General features: G+C 38.6%; 1 protein-coding gene across 1 annotated transcript in view; it reads right to left on the reverse strand.

The window, feature by feature from the left end:
• Positions 1–7556: 7556 nt before the first annotated feature.
• Positions 7557–22253, reverse strand: part of hibch (3-hydroxyisobutyryl-CoA hydrolase) — a 38248-nt gene continuing 23551 nt past the window's right edge. Inside the window, exons 8-14 of the mRNA XM_034221528.1 lie at positions 17770–17915; positions 12610–12696; positions 12404–12462; positions 11906–11987; positions 10353–10472; positions 8860–8893; positions 7557–8707 (exon numbers count right to left, since the gene is read on the reverse strand). Of these exons, the coding sequence (XP_034077419.1) occupies positions 8592–8707; positions 8860–8893; positions 10353–10472; positions 11906–11987; positions 12404–12462; positions 12610–12696; positions 17770–17915 (644 nt within the window). The 3' untranslated portion in view covers positions 7557–8591. The remainder of the gene's footprint in view (positions 8708–8859; positions 8894–10352; positions 10473–11905; positions 11988–12403; positions 12463–12609; positions 12697–17769; positions 17916–22253) is intronic.

Here is a 22253-nt window from a genome sequence, read left to right on the forward strand (position 1 = left end):
AGGTGAAAAGTATTAAATGAGGTAGAAATCATTACAGTCTGGGCATGTTGAGAGCTGCTATTACACAAAAGGACGTAAGAGCCAGCATGCAGGACCGGCTGTACAAGGTTTCTGTGAGTGTTAAATGAGTGTAATGTGTAACGTTAATGTCAGCTAGCTAACATTAGCTAACAAGGTACACTCCTGTGTTTTGTTTTAGCAACTAGTTTTCTGCGTAGGCTACCTTGTCCTTGCCATGTTATCCACAGCATACACAGCGATCACGCAGTTATTAAGGAGAAAACTAGTTGCTAAAACAAAACACGAGTGTACCTTGCTAGCTGACATTAACGTTACACTCATTTAACACTCACCTCTCACGGAACCGACTAACTCCCCTTGTGTGTATATACAGCTCTCAACATGCCCAGACTTGTAGTGATGTTCTCCTCGTTTAATACTTTTCGCCTCATTCTGAAAGAAAGAGGTGAAATGTGCTAACGTGACGGCCGTCTTGGTGTGTGGTGACCATAGGTGGTGACGTGTATTGTGCGAGACCAGAGATGTAGTACATTGAGCGGTTTCACACAAAAAAAAGTGTTACTTCACAGTTTTACGACAATATATATTTTTTGACTTGCAAAATTATCTTTTAAATTGACAAACATCTATGTGTAATTCATGGCACAATTCGACGGAGCCCTGGAGGGTTCATAGAGAGAAAAATAAATATTCCCAATTCTAACGGGATCGAAAGATAACTTTTCTCTTGACATTGACTTCAATGCATTCCGAAATAAGGTCCCATGGAGTTCCACCGGAAAGGGAGGGACTTCGGCTCTCTATGCTTCCGTATAGAGAACCGCAGTGACGTGTCCTAAAACCCGGAAGTAAGTTAGCATTTTTACCACGTCCGGTTCCTTCGATAAAAAGCAATGCAATTTCTCTATAGGATTTTGGAAAATAGCTCCAAATAAGGTCTGTGTTTGACACAAATTGAAGAGACAGATCACGATTTGTTCTACGACATTAAATACATCAGCAGTGACATCAGCTGGTGATTTTTGAAGAGTTTGCGTGTCTGAAAAACGATGGTTGTTAACAAGTGGCTGAATAGGAATACAGAAGTTGTCCAGGCCGTTTTACGTCATTACACCAGGGGCGGCGGGTACTGTAGGCTAGGGAAGGCTAAGCCTTCCCTAATATTTTTGTCGCATCCTGGTAAAATAAAAATATAATGTATAATGTTTGTGTCTTTGACATTAGCGCTGCTATGCAGCCACCTGTGCCCTGTTCTACGAAGCCAGTTCAACAGACCCTGGTTATGTTTGAGTTATCTTCACTAACCCTAACAAACGAGATCTCGCTAAGCGGTCCTACGACGCTGGTTATCAACTTGGTAAATCAAGCCAGGGTTTCTCTCTCCAGCTGAGAGCGCGATCACATGAAAGGGGCGGGGTTAGCAACATTTGACCAATCATAAACAGGGACAAGTGTACTGAAAGCGCAGCGTCATACTTCATTAATGAAAAGTAAACTAATATTAGACAAATATGAACTTTAAACATCCATGACTTAAACATATAATCCAGGATACAAGCCACAGAGTTGCACCTGCAAGGTGAATACAGAACAACTGGTTAATAAATAAACTACAGAGTGTTTGAAAGAGTACAACAGTTTTATGATACTGCCCCATCTAAGACACGAGTGGATCTGACTTTAATTACATTTGAGTTGAGTGTTTCGTCAACTTAATGTGTTGCTTAAAATAATAAATCTGCATATATGTGACACTGTAAGTGTTGCACGGCCAGATACGGCTCGAGAAGCTGACTCAGATAAGGAAATAATATATTATATGATCGATGATCTGATTGATGATGTGATATGAATGATAAGTGCGACACGTCGGCGTCTTCTCTGCATACGGCAGTTTTTCTGTATTTCCTTTATCCTGTAATATGACTTGAGAGATTTAAACCCCGCACACTGAGCTCTGATTGGTCAGCAGGCGGTGCTTTCACTGAGTTGATTTCTTTATAGACGCCGGAGGCGGGCAGCGTCAGGTAAAAAAAAGCGATTTAGCCTTCCCAAACCTGAGCCTCACGCGCCGCCTATGCATTACACCGAACACGTAAAACACTCCCGCTAAGTTTGTTTGCCCTGTTCTGCTTGAAAGCAAGTACCTGCCTCCTGCAAACTGTTCAAACAAACACTTCAACTTGTACCATTTGGGTCATCATTCTACAGAAAAGGTGGAATCTGGGTGATACAAATCTGCTGAAATATATTCCTTCTAAAAACATCTCAAACCTGTTAAATAGCAATAACTAACTCTTAACTTGATGAATCCACAACAAGTAGAGCTTAAAGTTTTTTGTTTTTTTTAATTATTTTTATACTTTATACAAAGCTTATTTGTATAGGAATGTCACTGGTGTTACATGTTACCAGGAAGAAGAGTAACACCAGTGACAATTTGGAGAAAACACTACAATTTTAACAAAATGGCTGCAATGTGTCAGACCAAATGTGGCTTCATTCAATATCAAAATCGTTTAACTCTTCAATACAATACATTTTCCCATTCAAATGTTCACCCCTAGGGCTATGCAATGAGTAACACTAATGACAGACTTGAAAGACGCATGTCAAATTTGAAGATAAAATGACACCTTTAACAAACAAAGTAAGAAGTATCTGACTTTCCTTATGTCTTTGTCCACTGCACTGCCTCAAATGATCTCGTTACAATAAAAGCGTTTTGTGTAGCAGTAACACCAATGACGTAATTTGGGGTGACTGACATTTATTTGATATTATTAATAATAATTAGCGTTTTTTTTTTACCATTTCAGTGTTATATTTAATGCTTGTAATGTTATGTAAATATAAATTAGATTTATTTATTGGATCAAAGTGACAAGGCAGTTCCTTGAACTTGGCATTTTAAATAAATTGCAATTTACGTATAAAACCATTTTTTATTTATTTTTTATTTAGAACCATTGCAAAGACAATCTCTATTTATTCAACATATATAATGAATGTGAGTATTAGGTCAACGTCATGTATTTTGGTGTCTGCAAAAGTAAGTGACAGCACTTCCACCTTTTCTGTAGAATGACCCATTTACAATCTGTATGTTTGAATATGGATCTTAAATTGGCGTGACGTTGAAGCAGCGACCCTGCTGTAGTTCCTTTATAGCATAACGTTAGCATTTTGCTTCTTGCGACTAGATTTATGCTTCGAAAATTATAAAAGTAGGATAGACATGTGGATATTATCCGACTGAACAAAACGTGAACAACCACAGACCTTATTTCGAGCTATTTTCCAAAATCCTATGGAGAAATTGCATTACGTTTTTGACGAAGGAACCGGAAGGAGTTTACATCCGGGTTTTAGGACGCGTCACTGCGGTTCTTTATTGGAACCGTGATTTGTTATATTAAAGGTCACACATCTTTAATGATTAATACCAGCAGGTGTTTCCACAGAGATGGGAGATGCTGGTAAATATGCCACCAACATTTAGGACGTATTCATCAGGAGGCGCAGGGTCTGCCTTTGCTAGTCAATTAAATAAGGGCTTAACCCTCTAATAACTGTGTCTATAAAATGTCAGAATAGCTGGTTCAACGATTTCTGACATATCATAGAAAAACAGTCACAAATTGTATTCAACAATTGATTTATAATACAATAAAAGGCTTTAACTTTAACTTAACAACTTTAACGTCCCATGGATGTTAAGTTTACTAAAATATATGACAACAAAGCATCAATTCATTAGCTTAGAAACTATCAAAACAAATCATTGATTATTACAAGTAGTTGCAATTTGTTTTCTCTCAATCGATTTATTGTTTCAATAGTTGCTTATCAGATGTTTGGCAGCCACACCAACAGTAACATTTAACCTGTTAACCTACATTACTAACCCTATTTGGAAAATTCAAGCAATTGACTGATCTGTGAACATTTTTTAAACAATGTCCTAATCCTTTTATTATATCAAAGTTTCAAGAAGCTTGTCTAAAGTCAGGCCACGATTAGCCAGAAACAGATACTTCTCTGTGTTTTACAGTGACCCAAAGACAGCAGCAGGGGAGTGTGGCTGTCTATAAAGAGGAACACACGCAGATAAGCAGGGGCAGGACTCACCTGCTCTCTTCACACTCTTATCTGCTGCCAAAGGAGTGAGAAATGCCCCCTGGGAATCAGCGGTAAAATGAAACACATCGGCCTGTGAACATATCATCATTAATAACTTAAAAGGTGTGACTTATGTTCATTTATTGTACATACAGTATGTGTGAAAACTGATGCCAATAAATCGGATTTATGCCTTCTTTCATTGGAGTACCTGGAGATTATTTACTAAACGGCTACCGAACAACCTCTCTGAGGTGCTTCCAACCTGAGTGTCCCCTTACAGTGTTTGTTTATAACACCTGCTGCGTCCTGTTGAGTGAACACAAACCGGTTTAAAGTTCAGCTTGATGAAGAGCAACCGACGGATTTACAAGAGACTGCTGGCCAGCGGCTGTTTGAAGCAGAGGAGTTTGTCTGTGACGCAGACAGGAACAGTCTCTGTTTATGGCAGCTCGTTGGTCATAAACATAGACTGTATATATAAAATGCGTAAATTGGTCCATAATAGATCCATAATGCGCAGCATTAATACCCACATGACAGCTCATTGTTACTTTGTAATTCTACTCCACTACAATTCAGAGGTTAATCTGGTATTTTTACTCCACTGCATTTATTTGAGTTACTTTGCAGATTCTGATTAATTATGTGAAATATAAACAACCCTTAAATCAGACTTTAGTTACACCTGAGTAAAATTCAGGTAAGGTGATTGTCAAGTGCCAACAATCAGGAGAGATATTTGATAGTTGGTGCTTGAGAAGACTAAACATGTATCTGCAATTGACATGAATGGAAACGAGTAATAAAGTATATTCATTACTCGTTATTCTCTACTAATAGTTCATTAAAGACTGTATATTATGGCTATTTTGCACATCCCTTTCAAGATTTTCAAAGGTGTATTGACATATCATATACACAACTACGGTGTAGTTATGCAATGAATGAAACACTTGGGTTACAGGTTCCTCAACAGTGCATTACAAGACATCTATCAATATGTGTGTACCTCCACCATTAAACTGTCATATTCTGCACATTTCTTATTCTATCTACATACATAAGAGTTTAATTCATATGTATAATATCAGTTAAAATAAGTGCTTCAACATAGTTAACATTGCAGGAAAGCAATATATTAGACGTTAAGTACTTTGTCAGGCTTAATATTTATCTGTAGATAGATACCCCCAACGTTTTTTTCTTATTTAAAAGAAGACCTTAATCTGTTATTTAATGTTTAAATAAAGGTTAATTCGTTTTTCTGTTTTGCACCTCCTCCTATTAATATCTTTGTACATTCTGCACTAAACTGTTTTATTGTAGAGATCACTTATAGTATCTTCTTGATTTTTTATATTCTATATTTATACTATACCCTATGAAAGTATGTACTCTTAATATTTGTTCAATCAAATAAAACACAATAATTCAATAACGTGCTTTAACCACTAGGCGGTGCACACAAGGTACACACAGCCATAATAACTTTGTATTATTAGTGTAGGACACTTTTGTTTTCGTACAACATCTGAAAATGTGTAGTTTTATGCATGCTTTCACATAATTTTACAGCATATTGCTATACTATTTCCGACTCAGTATTTACATTCTTACATTCAAAGAAAATCAGTAATATCTTTAAAAACTACAGTCCTTTTATATCAGCTGTGCACCGTTATGGTGTAAATATAACCTATCTGTGAATTAGATCAAATGTAAAAGTCAGCCGAATTAGTGTTGATATTGCAAGGAGACGTATTGTGTGAAGAGAAATTGAAGATGTTGTTTAATTGTTGAATATATTTATGATCCACGTCAAGTATTCAGTTTCGGCGGCATTTTCTCAGTTTTTCCAAAGGGCTTCTCATCAGGGCTCTATAAATAAAGAACTACGGCAGATCTGTAATATACAATGCAGCCGAACCGTGTATTACAATGCCGTTATGTGATGACTTTTAAAGAGAAAAGCAAGAGCGCTCGGAATTAAGTATTCTTTTATTCTTTTAAAATGTTTTCCGGATTTCATATCATATAAACACCAAATCCCAGCATGCATTGCGGCTAAAACATCCAATAAACGAGCTTAAAACCATAGCTGAGGATCTTGGGTAATCGCTCGAAATGCCTATGTCTGTTTCCGGTTATTTTTATTTTGAAATTCAGTTCCTGACGGACGCCAAAAAAGCCCGAGATTATGGAATTAAACCAATAAATAAAAGCAAGGATAATTGTGTGTTATTGGTGAGTAAATAACAGTGTGTTATTTTGAAAAGAATAACAAATTAGAAGGAAAAAAATATTTTAAAAATACAGATTTCAGTATCCTGAGGCTCTGAGCTCCATTTATTTTCCTCACAGACGGCAACAAAAGTCCGAAATTATACGATTTCAAATAAAAGCAATAACTGTGGCTTGATATTGAGTAAGAACCTCTATGGTAAGAACATGTTTTTATGAACCACACAGCTTCCGGTCTTCCTCGACCCGACCGGAGAAAAAGACGTGCTGCAGGCAGTAGAAATACATTGCTTTTAATATCGTGCTGTGCAACACGAAAAAAAGGGGCAAATCGTGTTGGTGAACACGAATCAATAGATTAAAAATCGTGTTGGTGAACACGAAATGCCGTGAGACTGGGTTGGTGGACGTCAGACTGTCTCACTGCTGCTCGAATATGAAACACAAACAGAGTGGGAGGGTTACTAAAAATGTTGTCCGTTAAAATGACCTGTTAAAAAATGTTTTATCAGTAACCTAATCACATAATTAAAGTAGCGTAATAACTTTTTGTCTACATTAATGTCAAATTAGGACAATAGAACATTAATATCAATAAGATAGCTTTACTGAAGTGTATTCTGTAAGACAAAGGAGCAATGTAACGTCAAAAAACAAGATATTTTAAATCAAACGTCCTTTCTATTAGCATTTTCAAACATTAGTCAACAATGAAAGTGCAAAACACAAACTAAAGTTTACAAAGAACAAATACATGTGTGCGTTTCATAATATTTGGTACTTTATTTTAAAAATGTATTTTAGAATTGTAATCCTGCTAGTAATTTAATTATTTTAAATTGTAACAGTAATCTGATTAGATAGTTTTTCTGTAACTGTAATGGAATACAGATACCGTTTTTAGTATCCTGTTACATGTAATCTGTTACTCTCATTTCCTGCTCACACCTAAGAGGCTAATTAAAATAAGTGTAATAGAGTCAGACTAAATGTGATGCAGGTAGAGAAAACTGTTGCCAACACTAAAGGTTTATTACCCAACATGCAACTGCAATAAAAGTTTCCTTTGTAGACTTCTTATCTGAGCCGCTGCTGATAACAAACTATAACAGGTCATAAAGCACCCAGCATGAATAAATGAAGTTCTTTCACACACTCAACAAGAAAACTTCATGTTACATTACCAACTGTCTTTATTGCCCGCTTGTAATGTATCGGGATACCTACTGAAAAACAGGGATTTAGTCAACTTTAAAAACACAAACTATCACACACATACAGAACTGTATTTGTCATATAACAATCATGTTAATGCCTCCAGAAATAGGGCTGCGCAATTAATTGGAATTGTATCGAAATCACAACATGGACTAGCTTGATGTTCAAACTGCAGGAACCACAATATTGGTTAAAGGTTAAATATATGTTAAAATAACATTTTAATGAGATGCGGAGATATCCTGGCCTCCAAATAGTATTCTAGACTAAACAACACATATTTGTGAGGAAAAAAATAATCAAATCATGATCATTTTAATAAATCTTTCGATGCTAAAGGGAATAATAATGATAAAATGATCAATCCCTCCTATATTGCAGTCGCTATATCAGTAATTTATTTCAAATCATGCAGCCCTCTTCAGAACACTGATACACTTCTAAATATGCCACTGAAAATGGATAAATACTGGAAAAAGACAAAACAAACGGGAGAAATGGATAGATGATCTGCATTAGACTCAGTGACCACACTGCAGAAGATCAGATGAAACGGATCCAAGTCACATCAACAAACACCCACAGGAAATGTAATAAAGCACTCAGCGGTGAGATCATCGCTCCTCCATGTATTCCTGTTTATGCTGCTGTGCGGCACATCCCTTGCATTTGCAGCAAAAGAGAGTTACTGCTGTACAAAACACTCTGCAGAGCCAGTTTACTCCAAACATTTCTCATGTGTGACACAGGGCAGCTGCTCACTACCTCTTCAACTACTATTTTAGATTTGTGAACATGAATCAGACCTTCTTCTCTTTTCCTCCACTGCAGAGGAGAAGCCTGGATTTTCCTGTAAAATGTCAGTACAGTATTTAAAGATATAGAGTCAGAGTACGTAAGTTTATGTAGTTCTTTATCTCCAGAGCAGTACAGCCCTCTCAGAAGGCCGAGCACACAGGGGGGGGGGGGGTATGAAGTGTTCAGCATCAGAACGTCAGGTCTTTCTCCCCCAGAGAGGAGAAGCACTGCTCCACGCTCTCCTCCGACACCTCCTCCAGTGTGGACGGGTTCCACTTGGGATTCTGGTCCTTGTCAATCAGCACTGGAGACACAAAGAAAATCACAACGTAAAAAAGAATCAAATGATGTCAAGCAATGCAGAATAATATTTAATGATTCTTTCTTAACCCTTTAAAATCAATAGTGCAATCCATGTTAAACTATGCTAAACTGAAATTCACTGCAGTGACTTACCGGATCGCACACCTTCATAGAAGTCGCAGCCTCTCTGCAAAACAACAAACACTCCCATGAGACTCAATCCTCTTATGGTTTACTCCAGCAGATGAAATAATAGCTAATCTAAAACAGCTGTGCTATTATCATCATCCAGCTTTGTTTTTATATTTTTCACTTAAAAAAGAAAAATGATAGGATAGGAATGGGAGCATAAGCAATTTCTCTGCCAGTTAAGGCACCGGAATTGCATTCATTAAAAAATATAACTTTGTATTAAGAGTTTAATGTCAGTATCACTGATATTAAAGGGACGGTTCATCCCAAAATCATAAATACATTTGATCAATTCAGATTAGTGTGAGTCACTGAATGTTGGAGATATCTTCCAGTCTGACCTCTCAGCAGTATAATAAAACTATATGGCACTAAAGTTGTTGTTCTCAAAAGCTTCATTTTAAAAACTGATCAGCAATGTCTTTATCTAGAAATCATGATCCAGTTACTGATGATAATCTGCAGAGATTGTTTCATGTAGGAACTACTTTCTTTCTACCAAACTACACTCGCCAGTGAGGGAGCCTCTGAGTGGCGCTCTTCCTGCTGCGAGGTAATACAGTAAAAGGAAAATATTTCCTATTTTAGAATGCTCACAACAAGGTGTTATGATTAAAAACAATGATCATTTGGACTACAAACAGTATATATTGGATAAGTGGGGCGACTGTGGCTGTGAGGTAGTCGTCTTTCAATCAGAAGGTGGTCGGTTCGTTCCCAGCGTTTTGCGATCAACATGTCGATGTATCCTTGGGCAAAATACTGGACCCGAGTTAATCCCGCAGCCTTGAGCAGGTACACTGCTCTGTGAGAGGGAGGTGTGAACGATGACTGGTAGTATGTGACGCGCTTTGAGGGGTCGTAAATACCTGATAAAGCGCAATATAAGTACAGTTCATTTATCATTATCGTGAGTAACCGAGTGATGGCTTCTTGATTTTTAAAATCTAATGTTTTTACACTTTGAGTTTACAACATGCACTTCATATCAGAGGCACCACTGATAACAAACTTTAACGGGTCATAAAAGATCCCTTCAATAAATAAAGTTCTTTAAAACATTTACCAAGAAAATGAATGTTACATTTACAACTCAAGAACAAGAAATAATTAACTGACTGTATGTGCATTGAGTTTATATTAAGATTTATATACATTTAAAAACTTTAAAAAAATGGTGATGGGATATTTGGGGGGTAGATTACAAAGCTGTTATGTTGTTGATTAGTGAAAATAAAATTACAAAATCAATAAATATAGAAACAGCACTAGAGGTTATATTACAAATATGATTTTCTGAAATGTTTGGGTGACTGTACCTTTAAAATGATTAAAACTGACATTTAAACTATGAAAATAAATGCAAATCAATACGTTAATGAATGCAATCATTTGCCAATCTTACCCAATTATGAACGAGTGAATTAACTGGAAATGAGTGTTTTGGGTTTTACCATGCAGGCCTGGCTCAGCCGATACTCCATCACCAGCACGTCCTGCAGGCTCAGAGCGGCCCCCGCCTGCAGCTGTCTGTAGGTGATCTTCAGGGAGGTGGGGGACATCCTGGACAGCGTCTGCAGGAGGAGACACTTCTGTGTTAGAGACTCAGACAGAGAGGTGGTGACACAAATATAATATAATATACAATAATACTGGAAAGAAGACAGACAGTTATGAATGTTTAATGCACAAGGCGGGACAGTGAGTCAGTGGTGTAGTAGTAACTGAGGAAGTGGGTTTATAATAAATATTTGATGCCTGAGCTGACCCCCACTGGCTCTTGTTCAGAGTTTCACGGTTTGAATGAAAACAGGAAAACATGTTTGTTGAACCCAGCTGAAGGGAAGCAGCAGGGGATTTAAGCTAAGCATCAGATCAGTTCTTCAACATGAACATATTTTAAATATTACAGATCAAATAGACAGAAAATAAGAGATACCAGCAGTATGATTAATCCTGGAGGGGGTGGGGGGTGTAAGCTGGGGCATGTGCACTGTTACATAAGATTATACGCCCTTTTACTAGGTTACATCTCAACTGAGTGAAGACGATGTAATAAACTAAATCAGAGAAAAGAAGAATCGGTAAAGCACCCAGTGTCACAATCTCTTGAAAAATGTTAATAAATTGACCAAAAGTGTAATAGAAACTCCTAACTGATATTGTCGTATCTTATGGTTTAAACTTTAATATTTATTGAGTTTGTATGTGTATATTCAACACATGCTAGCTTGTGACTTTTGTAGCCCAGAACTGTGATGGCAACACACTACAACGGTCCAGAACATTCCCATTAGGAAATACATGATGCAGTTTAAAAAACAAATCAAATAAAAAAACTGTGAGCGCTTGGTGACATTTTGGGATTATAAAGTTGCGCATGTGTTCTCAAGCTGGTGATTGTTTTCTAAGTGCTCCACATGTGTTGTGAAGTTGGTGAAGATGTTTTTTCTTTTGCATGTTTTGGAATTATTTTTATTTTTTTCCGCTTCGTTTCTGAAACTGCAGCGCGGTTCTCCTAATGGAAGTGTTTTGGCCGTTGTAGGGCGTTTGCACGGGTCGGTCACTGTAGGCCTATAGACCAGAGGAAGGAACAAATAATAAAAGAGCGAAAAAAAAACAAAAAAACGAGATAAACAACAAACAAAAATTCAGCAGTCATGGTTGCCAGTGGCCATTTTCAGAGGTTGTTTAGTTGTTTCTCATTCTTACCGATAAGGTTTCTGGTGGGTCATTTCAAAATAAGCATGGCACTTTTCACCCTCAACGAGTAAACATGTCCAAGCATGAAATCTGTGTCAGTGTTTACAGTAGGACAACATGAAATGATAACATTATCCTTTTGAACATATTACTTATGAGATAAAAAGAATATTTCTTTACATTTCCAAAAATGTAACATTAGCAAAGCGTAATTACATTCTATTACATTATCTGTAAACTGGTCATTGTTTCGCTACTACAGCTTGAAAATGACGAGTTCTGAATATAAATCATCATACTGTACCTTTGCCTGTTTGTTAGCGAACTCTGAGCCGTCTGCCTTCAGGTTCTGCACGATGCCCTCCACACTGCTGGAGCTGAACAGCCTGAAGGGGGGGGGGGGGGGTTAACACTGTAATTCGGCATCAAAAGTTTCCTCAATAACACATCTTCCCGCTTTCAGTGTCTTATAAGTCTATCCTTAAAGCATAAGGCCCTTAAGGCAATAAACCCGCAAATAGTCCCAATCCAACAAAGTATTTATTATAATAACTGTAGAGATAAGTATTAGCTCAATTGTCAAAAAAAAGGATTTATATCATATTTCAAAACGAGCACGAGGAGGGTTAATTATCTGTAATGAAGTCAAATATGTTTTAAATGCATATGCCGTCATGTACAGCCTCTGGTGTTTCCTATATTTAAAGTTAATAGTATAGAAATAAATACAGATATTGAAGGAATACCAAACCAACAGCTCACAATAGTCTCAGAGTAACAGAGAAGAGGAACTGAAGCCTACCTGTCAATGTCAGACATGTGCTGCTCCAACACGAAAGGCTTGTCAGCACCCAGAGCGCTCTGTGGAGAGAACCATCATCTGCCATCATCTGCCATCATCATGCGAGGCGTTCACAGGAAAACAGACCATCGGAAACTCTGTGCCTACTGAAGCTGCTCTGGATATTTGTAGTTGAATGTCAGTGGTACACGTGTTTGGGTTCTGACCTGGTTCTGGTAGGAGTCCAGCACTCTGGACACGTCTTCAGCAGAGGGAGACTTCAGGTCCACCAGCTCCTTCTCCAACTCCGGGATCTGTTCAAATAAAGGCAGGACATTTTCTAAATCTGCATGTTTGTGTGCAGTGGACTGTGTTTGTTTTTACAAACAACTAGGCTATATTCAGTCCATCATTTTTAAAATAAAATATAATCACTTCTGTCTCCAAAAAACACAGATGGTGACGTCCAAAAGGCCCGACTCGAGGCTTTATGGCAGCCCACAATCAAGTCTGGACTCTATATGAACTCTTTTCTCTTGTTTCTCATGTTTTGCATTACAATTTCAGCCTCTGTACATGACTTTGTTCAATCCTTACCTTGAGACCTTAAAGGTCCCATGTCATGGCCATTTCCACTGTTCATAATTCCATTGTTGAGGTCTACTAGAATAGATTTATACTGTGCAATTTTCCAAACTCACATTGGTTTCGCATACAGCATCTCTGTAAAGTATGTGTATTCAGCAGTATTCACACTCTCCACTAAACGGCTCGTTGCAGCTCTTGCCCCCCCTCCCTGTGAGCCCAGTGTGCTCCGATTGGTAGGGACCAGTCGGGACGTTGTGAATCGCGCTGAGCTCCGTGGAGGTGTGATTTCCTTGTTTAGCGATACACAGCGAAACACAGCCAAACTCACCCTGAGCACACACAAAGTCACGGCCGAAGTAAAAACAATAAGTGTGGCTTGATATTGAGTAAGAAAAAGGTTGATAAACGCTGTGAGAATGGGTCTGCAGAGAGAATTTCGCTGCGATCCCAACTGTCTGTTATCAGCCTGCAGCCAGGGAGGAGAAATCAGCAGAGCTGCATGCACTGAGTGAGTGAGGAAGTCCGTGGATTGGTCAATTTGGACCAATCAGCGGGGGCTTAACGTAACGGCTCCGCGGACGTAACGTAACGGCTCCCCGGTATGGTCCATTTCGTTCCGGGGACGACATGACATCATGATGTACCCGGAAGAATCAAATGGACAGTGACGTATCTCCAACGAGGCGTTTTGGGGAGGTATTTTCTGTTTTAGAGTTTTACTCGCTACATGGTGTACTTTGAGGGTTTTGACTTTGCACACCGTTTACATGCATAAAAACCTTCATAACACACAAGGGGACGGGTAATAACCGGAAAAGCATGACATGTCACCTTTAAAACCTGTTAAGCCAACGTTTTTTTTCGAGACTGTGTGTCACAGCTTCTTAACATTTATTAAACTATTAATGTGTAGCACCAGATTAACGGGAAGAATCTCAGCTAACTGAAGATATGAACCATTTTTACCAAAACAAAACACAAGTCTCATAAGAAGCGTCTAAATGACCCCTGAGCGAAAAAATGCAAACTGACTTTGGCACAGAACTCAAGATAAAGATACCCTTATTACTATTATCGTAACTGCACATACAATATATCCGATTAAAGCTGAGACTCCACAGATTATATAGGTATAGTATCATCACTGAGCGATCCGAACTCGGGACAGGGGAAGTAGACATCACAACACGTACCTTTACGGAGCTTTTTCGGGAGATCGTCTCACCGTAGCTGTCAATCTGATCAAAAGACGTGTTCAATGGCATTAAAACGAGAAAAAACGCGGCTGAATCGCTTAATCCATAGGTTAATAATGTGTCTGTCGCTTTGAAAAAAATATTTATAATCCATAATTTAATTTTTTTGTAAAAATCGGAGAAAAAAAAGTTAGCTGCTAATGGTAGCCAACCATGTATGCAGCTTCCGGTTTTGGCCACGCGTCACTCTCACTCCTCATTTGGTAACGTGTTGGTGTGTGTATAACTTTCCCTCGATTCCATTGGCTCTAGCGGTTATAAAGAGATTTCATTCGTCAAAATCGCCCAAGGGGGGCCAGAGATATGGAAAATCCACCCAAATGGCCCCAGAAGTGTTTTTGTGTGCTAAATCTCTCTAAAAAGGTCAAATTTCAATTGTTTTGCATCAATCTTGATACAGGGTACTTATTATATGTTGTATTTTGGATTCCTAAAGCTTTTAGTCTACTAACCCATCATTCAAGGTTAGTTTTCACTATAAGTAAAAAAGAATTTTTGGACGGACACTATAATTTACAGTTTTTTACCATGTTCAATTTGAATTTTCTTTAAAATAAAAAACATCTATATTGATTCTGACTTTTCTACATCCAACTCACAGGTTTATCATTACTTTGAGAACAAAGATTATTAATGTAACCCTTTTAGAAGGGAAGATATGGTCATTTGTTCTGGGAATGTCATTTTCGAGCCTGAGACCTGAAAAACAGGCTCAGGGTTGAACAGGTTAAATAAAAATGTTTTAAACGTTTTAAAGCTTGTTCCAAAACAATGTTATTGGTTAACTCTCAGGAGGGCTTTTTTGTTAATAAGCTATGCTTTCTTCCATCCAATTAAAGTTCCTTAATTTTTACATTTATTTTCCTGAGCCTTAAATTGAAAAAAAAAGAAGGAATTGTGTGACATCATGGTGACCACAGTCAATACTTCTCACTGAGGAAACTCTCTGAAGAACTGACTAATCCTCTTCAGAAATGTCAGAATTTCTGAGCTATGGGGAGAGGGACAGTCCAGTATACATAATTGTTCTATACATTCTAAACACAGATTAATTCAGTTTAAAGTCCTACATAGGCTTCACTACTCTAAAACCAAGCTAAGTAAGAAATGAAATCTGTTTCCCCCATTTGCGACAGATGAGGGTTGTTATCACACTTATTTTCAGCTATAAAACTTATTCTTCAGATCTTTTATACTTTTTACAGTTTTTGAGATATTTAACTTAGTTTGGAGCTTGGTAAAGAGGCCTTCTTCAGATTTTAACATGAGTGTGTATTGCGCAGCTCGTTAAGGCTTAGAGTGCATGATGAGAGTGGAGGAGAGCTTGAAATTCGCCTTAAATTCTTTTTTAAAACTGCCATAATTCCCAAAACCTACAATCCTTGGACATCATTTGTTGTGAAAAACGTAGGAAAACCTCTCATACGTTGAAAAATTAAGAACAAAAATTAAACAAAATGCCTCCTGAGGACATAAAGTGACAAAAACGTTCAACTTGTCTACATTAAGGCCCATTGTACATCAAGCCTGATCTGTCCTCAGAGCAGCAGCTGCACACCTTTAGTAAATCTGCCAAAAATGCCACATTATGGATCCGAAAGTACACAAACAGCAGATTCCGACGCTCCTCACGGTCCTGACATCCTCCACGCGTTGTCATTTTACGAAAGCAGCTACCGTTTTTGTTTGCTATCGTTAGAAATGTAAGAGGTTTATTTCTCATTCAGAACATTGGAAAGGCTCTCCTTTCACAGCACATCTCCATGGAAACCTTTGATCTCTGGGCTCACACACAGGTGTTATGATTAGGTGCTCAGCACAGAAACAAACACTGACAAACAGACTGGAGTTTAAAGACTGTCTCAGCCTATTATTTTCTGTCTGATGGAGACTTCATACTGACTTCAGCACGTTCCACATATTTATACATTATTGGTGACGTATGGTTTTAGTTCAAAAGTTTGCAGTTAAAATATTCTGCTGCTTTTCAAAGCCTTTTTACTTTCTTTTCTCTTCTTAATATACATTCATTCACTACTACTTACATTTAATATCTAACTCCTTCAGCCTACTTTCAGCAACAGAAACCATTCAACTATTACATTATTCAGCTATTTCAGGACATTGAGGTTATACATGTTGTTGTTTATACCTTTTTTAAACCTTTTCTTTTAAATATTAAGCTTCTTCACTATTTGTCCTACTCTTCCAGTTTAACATTTCACTTTCAAGTTTCCAAAAAAGTCATTGCAATGCATTTTAGCTTTAACAATTTTGATTCAAATCATTTCACTTTTCTGCATTTCTCTGCTAAGTTCAGCAACACACTTACTTGGTTTTTGTAGCTAAAAGCAGCTACAGAAAACATTCAACTAATAACATATTCAGCTTTTTCAGCAAAATTCAGCAACAAATGTACACAGTTTACAGCATTCACATGCATTTTCAGCAGGAAATACATGTTCTAGTTGTGTCTGATGTTTGGCAATCCATCCCCAGTTATTATTTTTTTACCCTTGGCCTTTTTGTTTATGTCTACGATGCTGTCGACTGGCAGCTTTAGACTATTCTCAGGAATTGTCAATGTATACCCAGCTTTTTTTTCTTGTACGCCATTTAAAGGTTTCGGGTACCTACTTACTGTATATTGTGTATGTCTTTGCTTTATTTTAACCAAAAGAAAAATTCAAAATAAAGTATTACAAAAAAAAAAGAAATGTCAGAATGTATTCTCTTCTGTGCAGGTTTTAACTAATATGGCAGCACTGGGAAAATGCAAGTGCACTTGGCATTCTCCAAAACTGTTTTTAATTTGAGTTTTCCTTCACTTAGAAAATAACACAAAGATGCTATAAATATAGAGATGATTCTCCAGCCTGGTGTTGGTCAAAATTCCACCCTGTCCTGAAAATCAAGGTCACAATCCAAAACCGACTGTGCTGCGGGCGCCCGCTGCTCTGACCTCACACCAGCAGCAGGACAAACTCAGCCTGAACTTGGAGCAGCCGGGGAGAGTTGGCACCTTTATACAATAGTGAGACACACAGTGACTCAGCATGCCAGTGACCAGTTGACCTTTAACCGCCACGCTGCACTATACCATGCACACGTGTATGCTCAAGTATATCAGAAATCCTGGCTCATCAAGTGTTTGTATGCAGTCTTTTATATCAACCATGAAGATAAAAACTCAAAAAGCTAAATCCTGCAGGTACATTAGCTTTCAATAAGCAAAGTGCTACATAAAGTATTGAGATTAAAAAAAATTGAATTATTGGACAAGTTGCAGTAAAAACAGATGGGTTTTCTGCTGTGCTGATATCAGTGGGTAGCGTCTCTCCAGTTTGGGGCCAGGAAAGCAAACGGGTGAGTTTTTGTTGAGGGGTCCCACTCGCAGTGAAGGAGTTGCACGCCAATCGGCTGGTGCAGAGCGCAGTGCAGATACTGCACTGATTGGTTTAAACATATGGTGACATAGGAAGGGCAGACAGTGAAGGTGGCGGAGCGATGGAGTGTTTGATCTACTGACAGGAGCTATCGTACCTTCTCAGACTCCACAAAGTGAGTGGCGACTCCAGCTCTCTGCACGTCACGACCCTTCAGACGGAATCCCGTCAATGCCAGAAATAGTCCAAGCTGCCCCTGCAGCCTTGGCAGGAAATAGCCCCCTCCCACATCAGGGAATAGCCCTGTAAAAATAAAACAGAAAATAATACACATTCAGTTCATAAAGACCACCCCTCACTGTTCACTCTGTCAAGGTACCCAACAATTACACCAAAGCAGGACATAGACTGGATTTTGGGGCTGATTTTGATATGAATGTTGCTGACATTTGATATATAACATCCTATAGTGATGCAAATCCATTTGAATTGTTCAAAAGCTAGCAAGGTTTCCTGAAAATTAAGAGGAATTTCATTACTAACCGCCCCATAAATAACAAGTGGATAAACAAGTAAAGAATATTAGGCTTCTGTTTTCTTATGACACTGCATCACAGAAGCATTCATTTTAATAAAACAGCAAGGGTTGGAACTTATTTATTCATTATGGATTAGTTTCTGGTGGTTAATTTTACATACACAAGTCAATCCTTTAGTCTAAAAAATAAAAACAAGTGAAAACATCAGTGCCCTGTAGGTTGTGAAAAACTGAAAAATATGTAGGAAAACCCAATAGAAACTAAATATTTCTCCTATTTGACACAATTAAATGAGTCCCTCGACCAATGCATTAATCAATTATTGGCTGCAGATCAATAACTAACTATTTAAACCAGCATATTGTAGATTTGTTATGCTCATTGTAAAAAAAAAGGACAGCAGTCATTGTTCTCAATATCGCCCCTCCCTTCTAAAATATATATCCACCTCAGTCAGAGGTGATTTATGTCCAGTAGGATTAAGTACATCCGTTATCAAAACAAAAAAATTATTGCTGGCAAAAATCTAAACAAGCGGTTTACGAGCAATTATGATTATGAAAGATATACAGCCTTAATCTGTACGGAATGTATTCTGATTCTCAATAAGGCTTCCATTCGATTTCAATATTTAGACAGATCCCATTGGTCAATGTCGGGTTTCAGACGACTTTCGTATCGTGACAAGAGGTGAAGGGGGGGGGATTATATGAGTTGACCTGATTCACGGCTGAAAATGTAATATAATAAATGTGGCAGATTATGGCTGTTGTTCAGAATGTGAGCACTGCCGGGTCAAATCTGTTAATCCCTCCACAGAGGGGGTATATGTGAGGGTACGAGTGAGTGTGAGTGTGTGTGTGTGTGTGTGTGTGTGTGTGTGTGTGTGTGTGTGTGTGTGTGTAACTTTTCAACTATCGGCCATTTGCACAGCAAACATTAGGAGGAGCAGGTGTAACTACTTATTATTCATTGGGATTAACAATGGCTAATGCTAATGCTAACCTTGGGATGGGGAGGCTCTATGGAGTCCAGTCAGCCCACAGTACTTTCTTTTTACTTTCAGTCATCAATGCTGGGAAGAGGTCACATACACAGTGTTTTGAATTCATCTTGTAATGTTCTAGCTTCAGGGAACTCACCATGGAAACAGCTTTTGTACAAAGCTCTTTTCAAACATGTATTATTAAAATGTGAAGAACAGTGTGTCTTGACTTTAGTACTCAGAGAATTTAGGACACCCCCCCATGCTTCAAACTCTTACTAAGTACATCCTCTGTGATCAGGCCTGTGCCATCTAATTTCCTCCTGTATTTAACTATGATCAAGATAGGCCCACTCTTGATTAATATCTCTGATATTCTCTTAGAAACAGAAGCTTTCAGAAATGCCCATGAAAGTTCATTTGTTGTCGGATGGTATGTCAATATATTATAATTTAAGTTTTTATTTTTAAATGACTGAGGCAAATTAGTCCGAGTGGTAGCTACAGACACGTCAAACTATATATATATTAATTTATCGTTTATATATTGACACAACAATGATACTTTTTACCTTAGGGTTTATTAGTTTTGAATATTTCTATATATATTCACTATATTTTGCCTGAATCAAATTGTTCACACAAGAGAGGCTTTTAAGCAGAGGAGGGAATTAACTAAGTACATTTACTCAAGTACTGTACTTAAGTACAATTTTAAGATACTTGTACTTGAGTATTTCCATTTTATGCTACTTTGTACTTCTCCTCCACTACAATTCAGAGGTAAATCGTGCACTTTTACTCCACTACATTTATTTAATACCTTCAGGTACTTTACAGATCTGGATGTGTGGTGGCGTCTTGATCCTTGTCTACAATTTAATAGCCACCTCTATCGGGGTTGTGGGTTTTGACGCGCCTCTCTTTGTTTCCAAACATTTCAGCGGAGATCGTAGTTGAATCAGGTGAGCTTTATTGATCCACACGGTACATACAGGAGGACACATTTCTTCGCTTCATAGTAACTCAAAAGTGTATCATTTTCCAAAGTAACAAAAAGAACACGTTCAAAAGACTTTTCCGTTTCCCCGTCTATCACCCCCAGCTGTGTCCTATCAATCTACCATATATAGGCATAGCCATGCACGTGATACTGACGCACATATAACAAATAATAAGTGAGCCTTAAATTAATGCATTTTAAACCATAATGTGACTCACAAAAATAGCCGATAATTTACAGTATAATCTAATTTATATTATTATTAAGCCCAACATTCAGACAATAATAACAAAAGGTAAAATGGCTCTAACAGGATGAATGATGTGAAATCTAATCAAGTGTTAAATCAGACTTTAGTTCCACCTGGAGTAAATTCACAAGCTACCCTGCAGTATACAAAGTCATTCACACTAGCTGCACCTTTACCAGCTTTGAGAACACTTTCATGATCAATCATTATAAAACATATCATATATATTATTATTATTAAGGAGGGTCAAGCCGATTGTCGAACCTCAGATTGAGGAGGAACAATGCGGATTCCGTCCTGGTCGTGGAACGACGGATCAGCTTTTTACTCTCGCAAGGATCCTGGAGGGGGCCTGGGAGTACGCTTATCTGGTCTACATGTGTTTTGTAGACTTGGAGAAGGCGTATGACCGGGTTCCCAGGGAGTTACTGTGGGAGGTGCTGCGGGAGTATGGGGTGAGGGGGTCTCTACTCAGGGCCATCCAATCTCTGTACTCCCAAAGCGAGAGCTGTGTCCGGGTCCTCGGCAGTAAGTCGGACCCATTTAAGGTGAGGGTTGGCCTCCGCCAGGGCTGCGCTTTGTCACCAATCCTGTTTGTAATATACATGGCTCGGATTTCGAGGCGTAGTCGTGGGGGAGGGGGTCTGCAGTTCGGTGGACTAAGGATTGCACCACTGCTTTTTGCAGATGATGTGGTTCTAATGGCTTCATCGGTCTGCGACCTTCAGCACTCACTGAATCGGTTCGCAACCGAGTGTGAAGCGGCTGGGATGAGGATCAGCACCTCCAAATCTGAGGGCATGGTTCTCAGCAGGAAACCGATGGACTGTCCACTCCAAGTAGGGAATGAGTCCTTATCCCAAGTGAAGGAGTTCAAGTATCTTGGGGTCTTGTTCTCGAGTGAGGGAACAATGGAGCGTGAGATGGGCCGGAGAATCGGAGCGGTACTGCAGTCGCTTTACCACACCGTTGTGACGAAAAGGGAGCTGAGCCAGAAGACAAAGCTCTCCGTCTACCGGGCCATTTTCATTCCTACCCTCACCTATGGTCATGAAGGATGGGTCATGACCGAAAGAACGAGATCGCGGATACAAGCGGCCGAGATGGGTTTTCTCCGCAGGGCGGCTGGTGTCTCCCTTAGGGATAAGGTGAGAAGTTCAGTCATCCGGGAGGGACTCGGAGTTGAACCGCTCCTCCTTCGCGTCGAAAGGAGCCAGTTGAGGTGGTTCGGGCACCTAGTTAGGATGCCACCTGGGCGCCTCCCTAGGGAGGTGTTCCAGGCACGTCCAGCTGGGAAGAGACCAAGGGGTAGACCTAGGACCAGGTGGAGGGATTATATCTCTTCGCTGGCCTGGGAGCGCCTTGGGATCCCCCAGTCAGAGCTGGTTGATGTGGCCAGGGAAAAGAAAGTTTGGGGCTCTCTGCTGGAACTGCTACCCCCGTGACCCGACCACGGATAAGCGGGAGAAGATGGATGGATATATTATTCTGAAATGGACCAATCTGCACAATGACTACTTTTACTTTTGGTACTTTAAGGTGAGACACTATTGAATAGGGTATGTTTTTAACTTAAAGATATCAGCTATACATTTCTCCAGTTAATTACTTACATTAAGACAATTGTTTTTTGTATTACAAGTTTTCTGTTTAAATATACAAATGAGCCATAACCTCATTAAATATGCGCATATTTTAATACATTTCAGGAACACAAATCTGAACATTGGATAAAGCCAGGTTCAAAATTCTTGTTTCATTTTGTAGTCATATTAGAATCTAAAGTTTTTACAGAAGGGATTTTCGATATCTCTTTGTATCACTCCATAAATCAGAAAATACTGTCAACAGCCCTAAATTATCA

The sequence above is a fragment of the Gymnodraco acuticeps genome, unplaced genomic scaffold, assembly GCF_902827175.1.
Source record: "Gymnodraco acuticeps unplaced genomic scaffold, fGymAcu1.1, whole genome shotgun sequence".
Classification (NCBI taxonomy): domain Eukaryota; kingdom Metazoa; phylum Chordata; class Actinopteri; order Perciformes; family Bathydraconidae; genus Gymnodraco; species Gymnodraco acuticeps.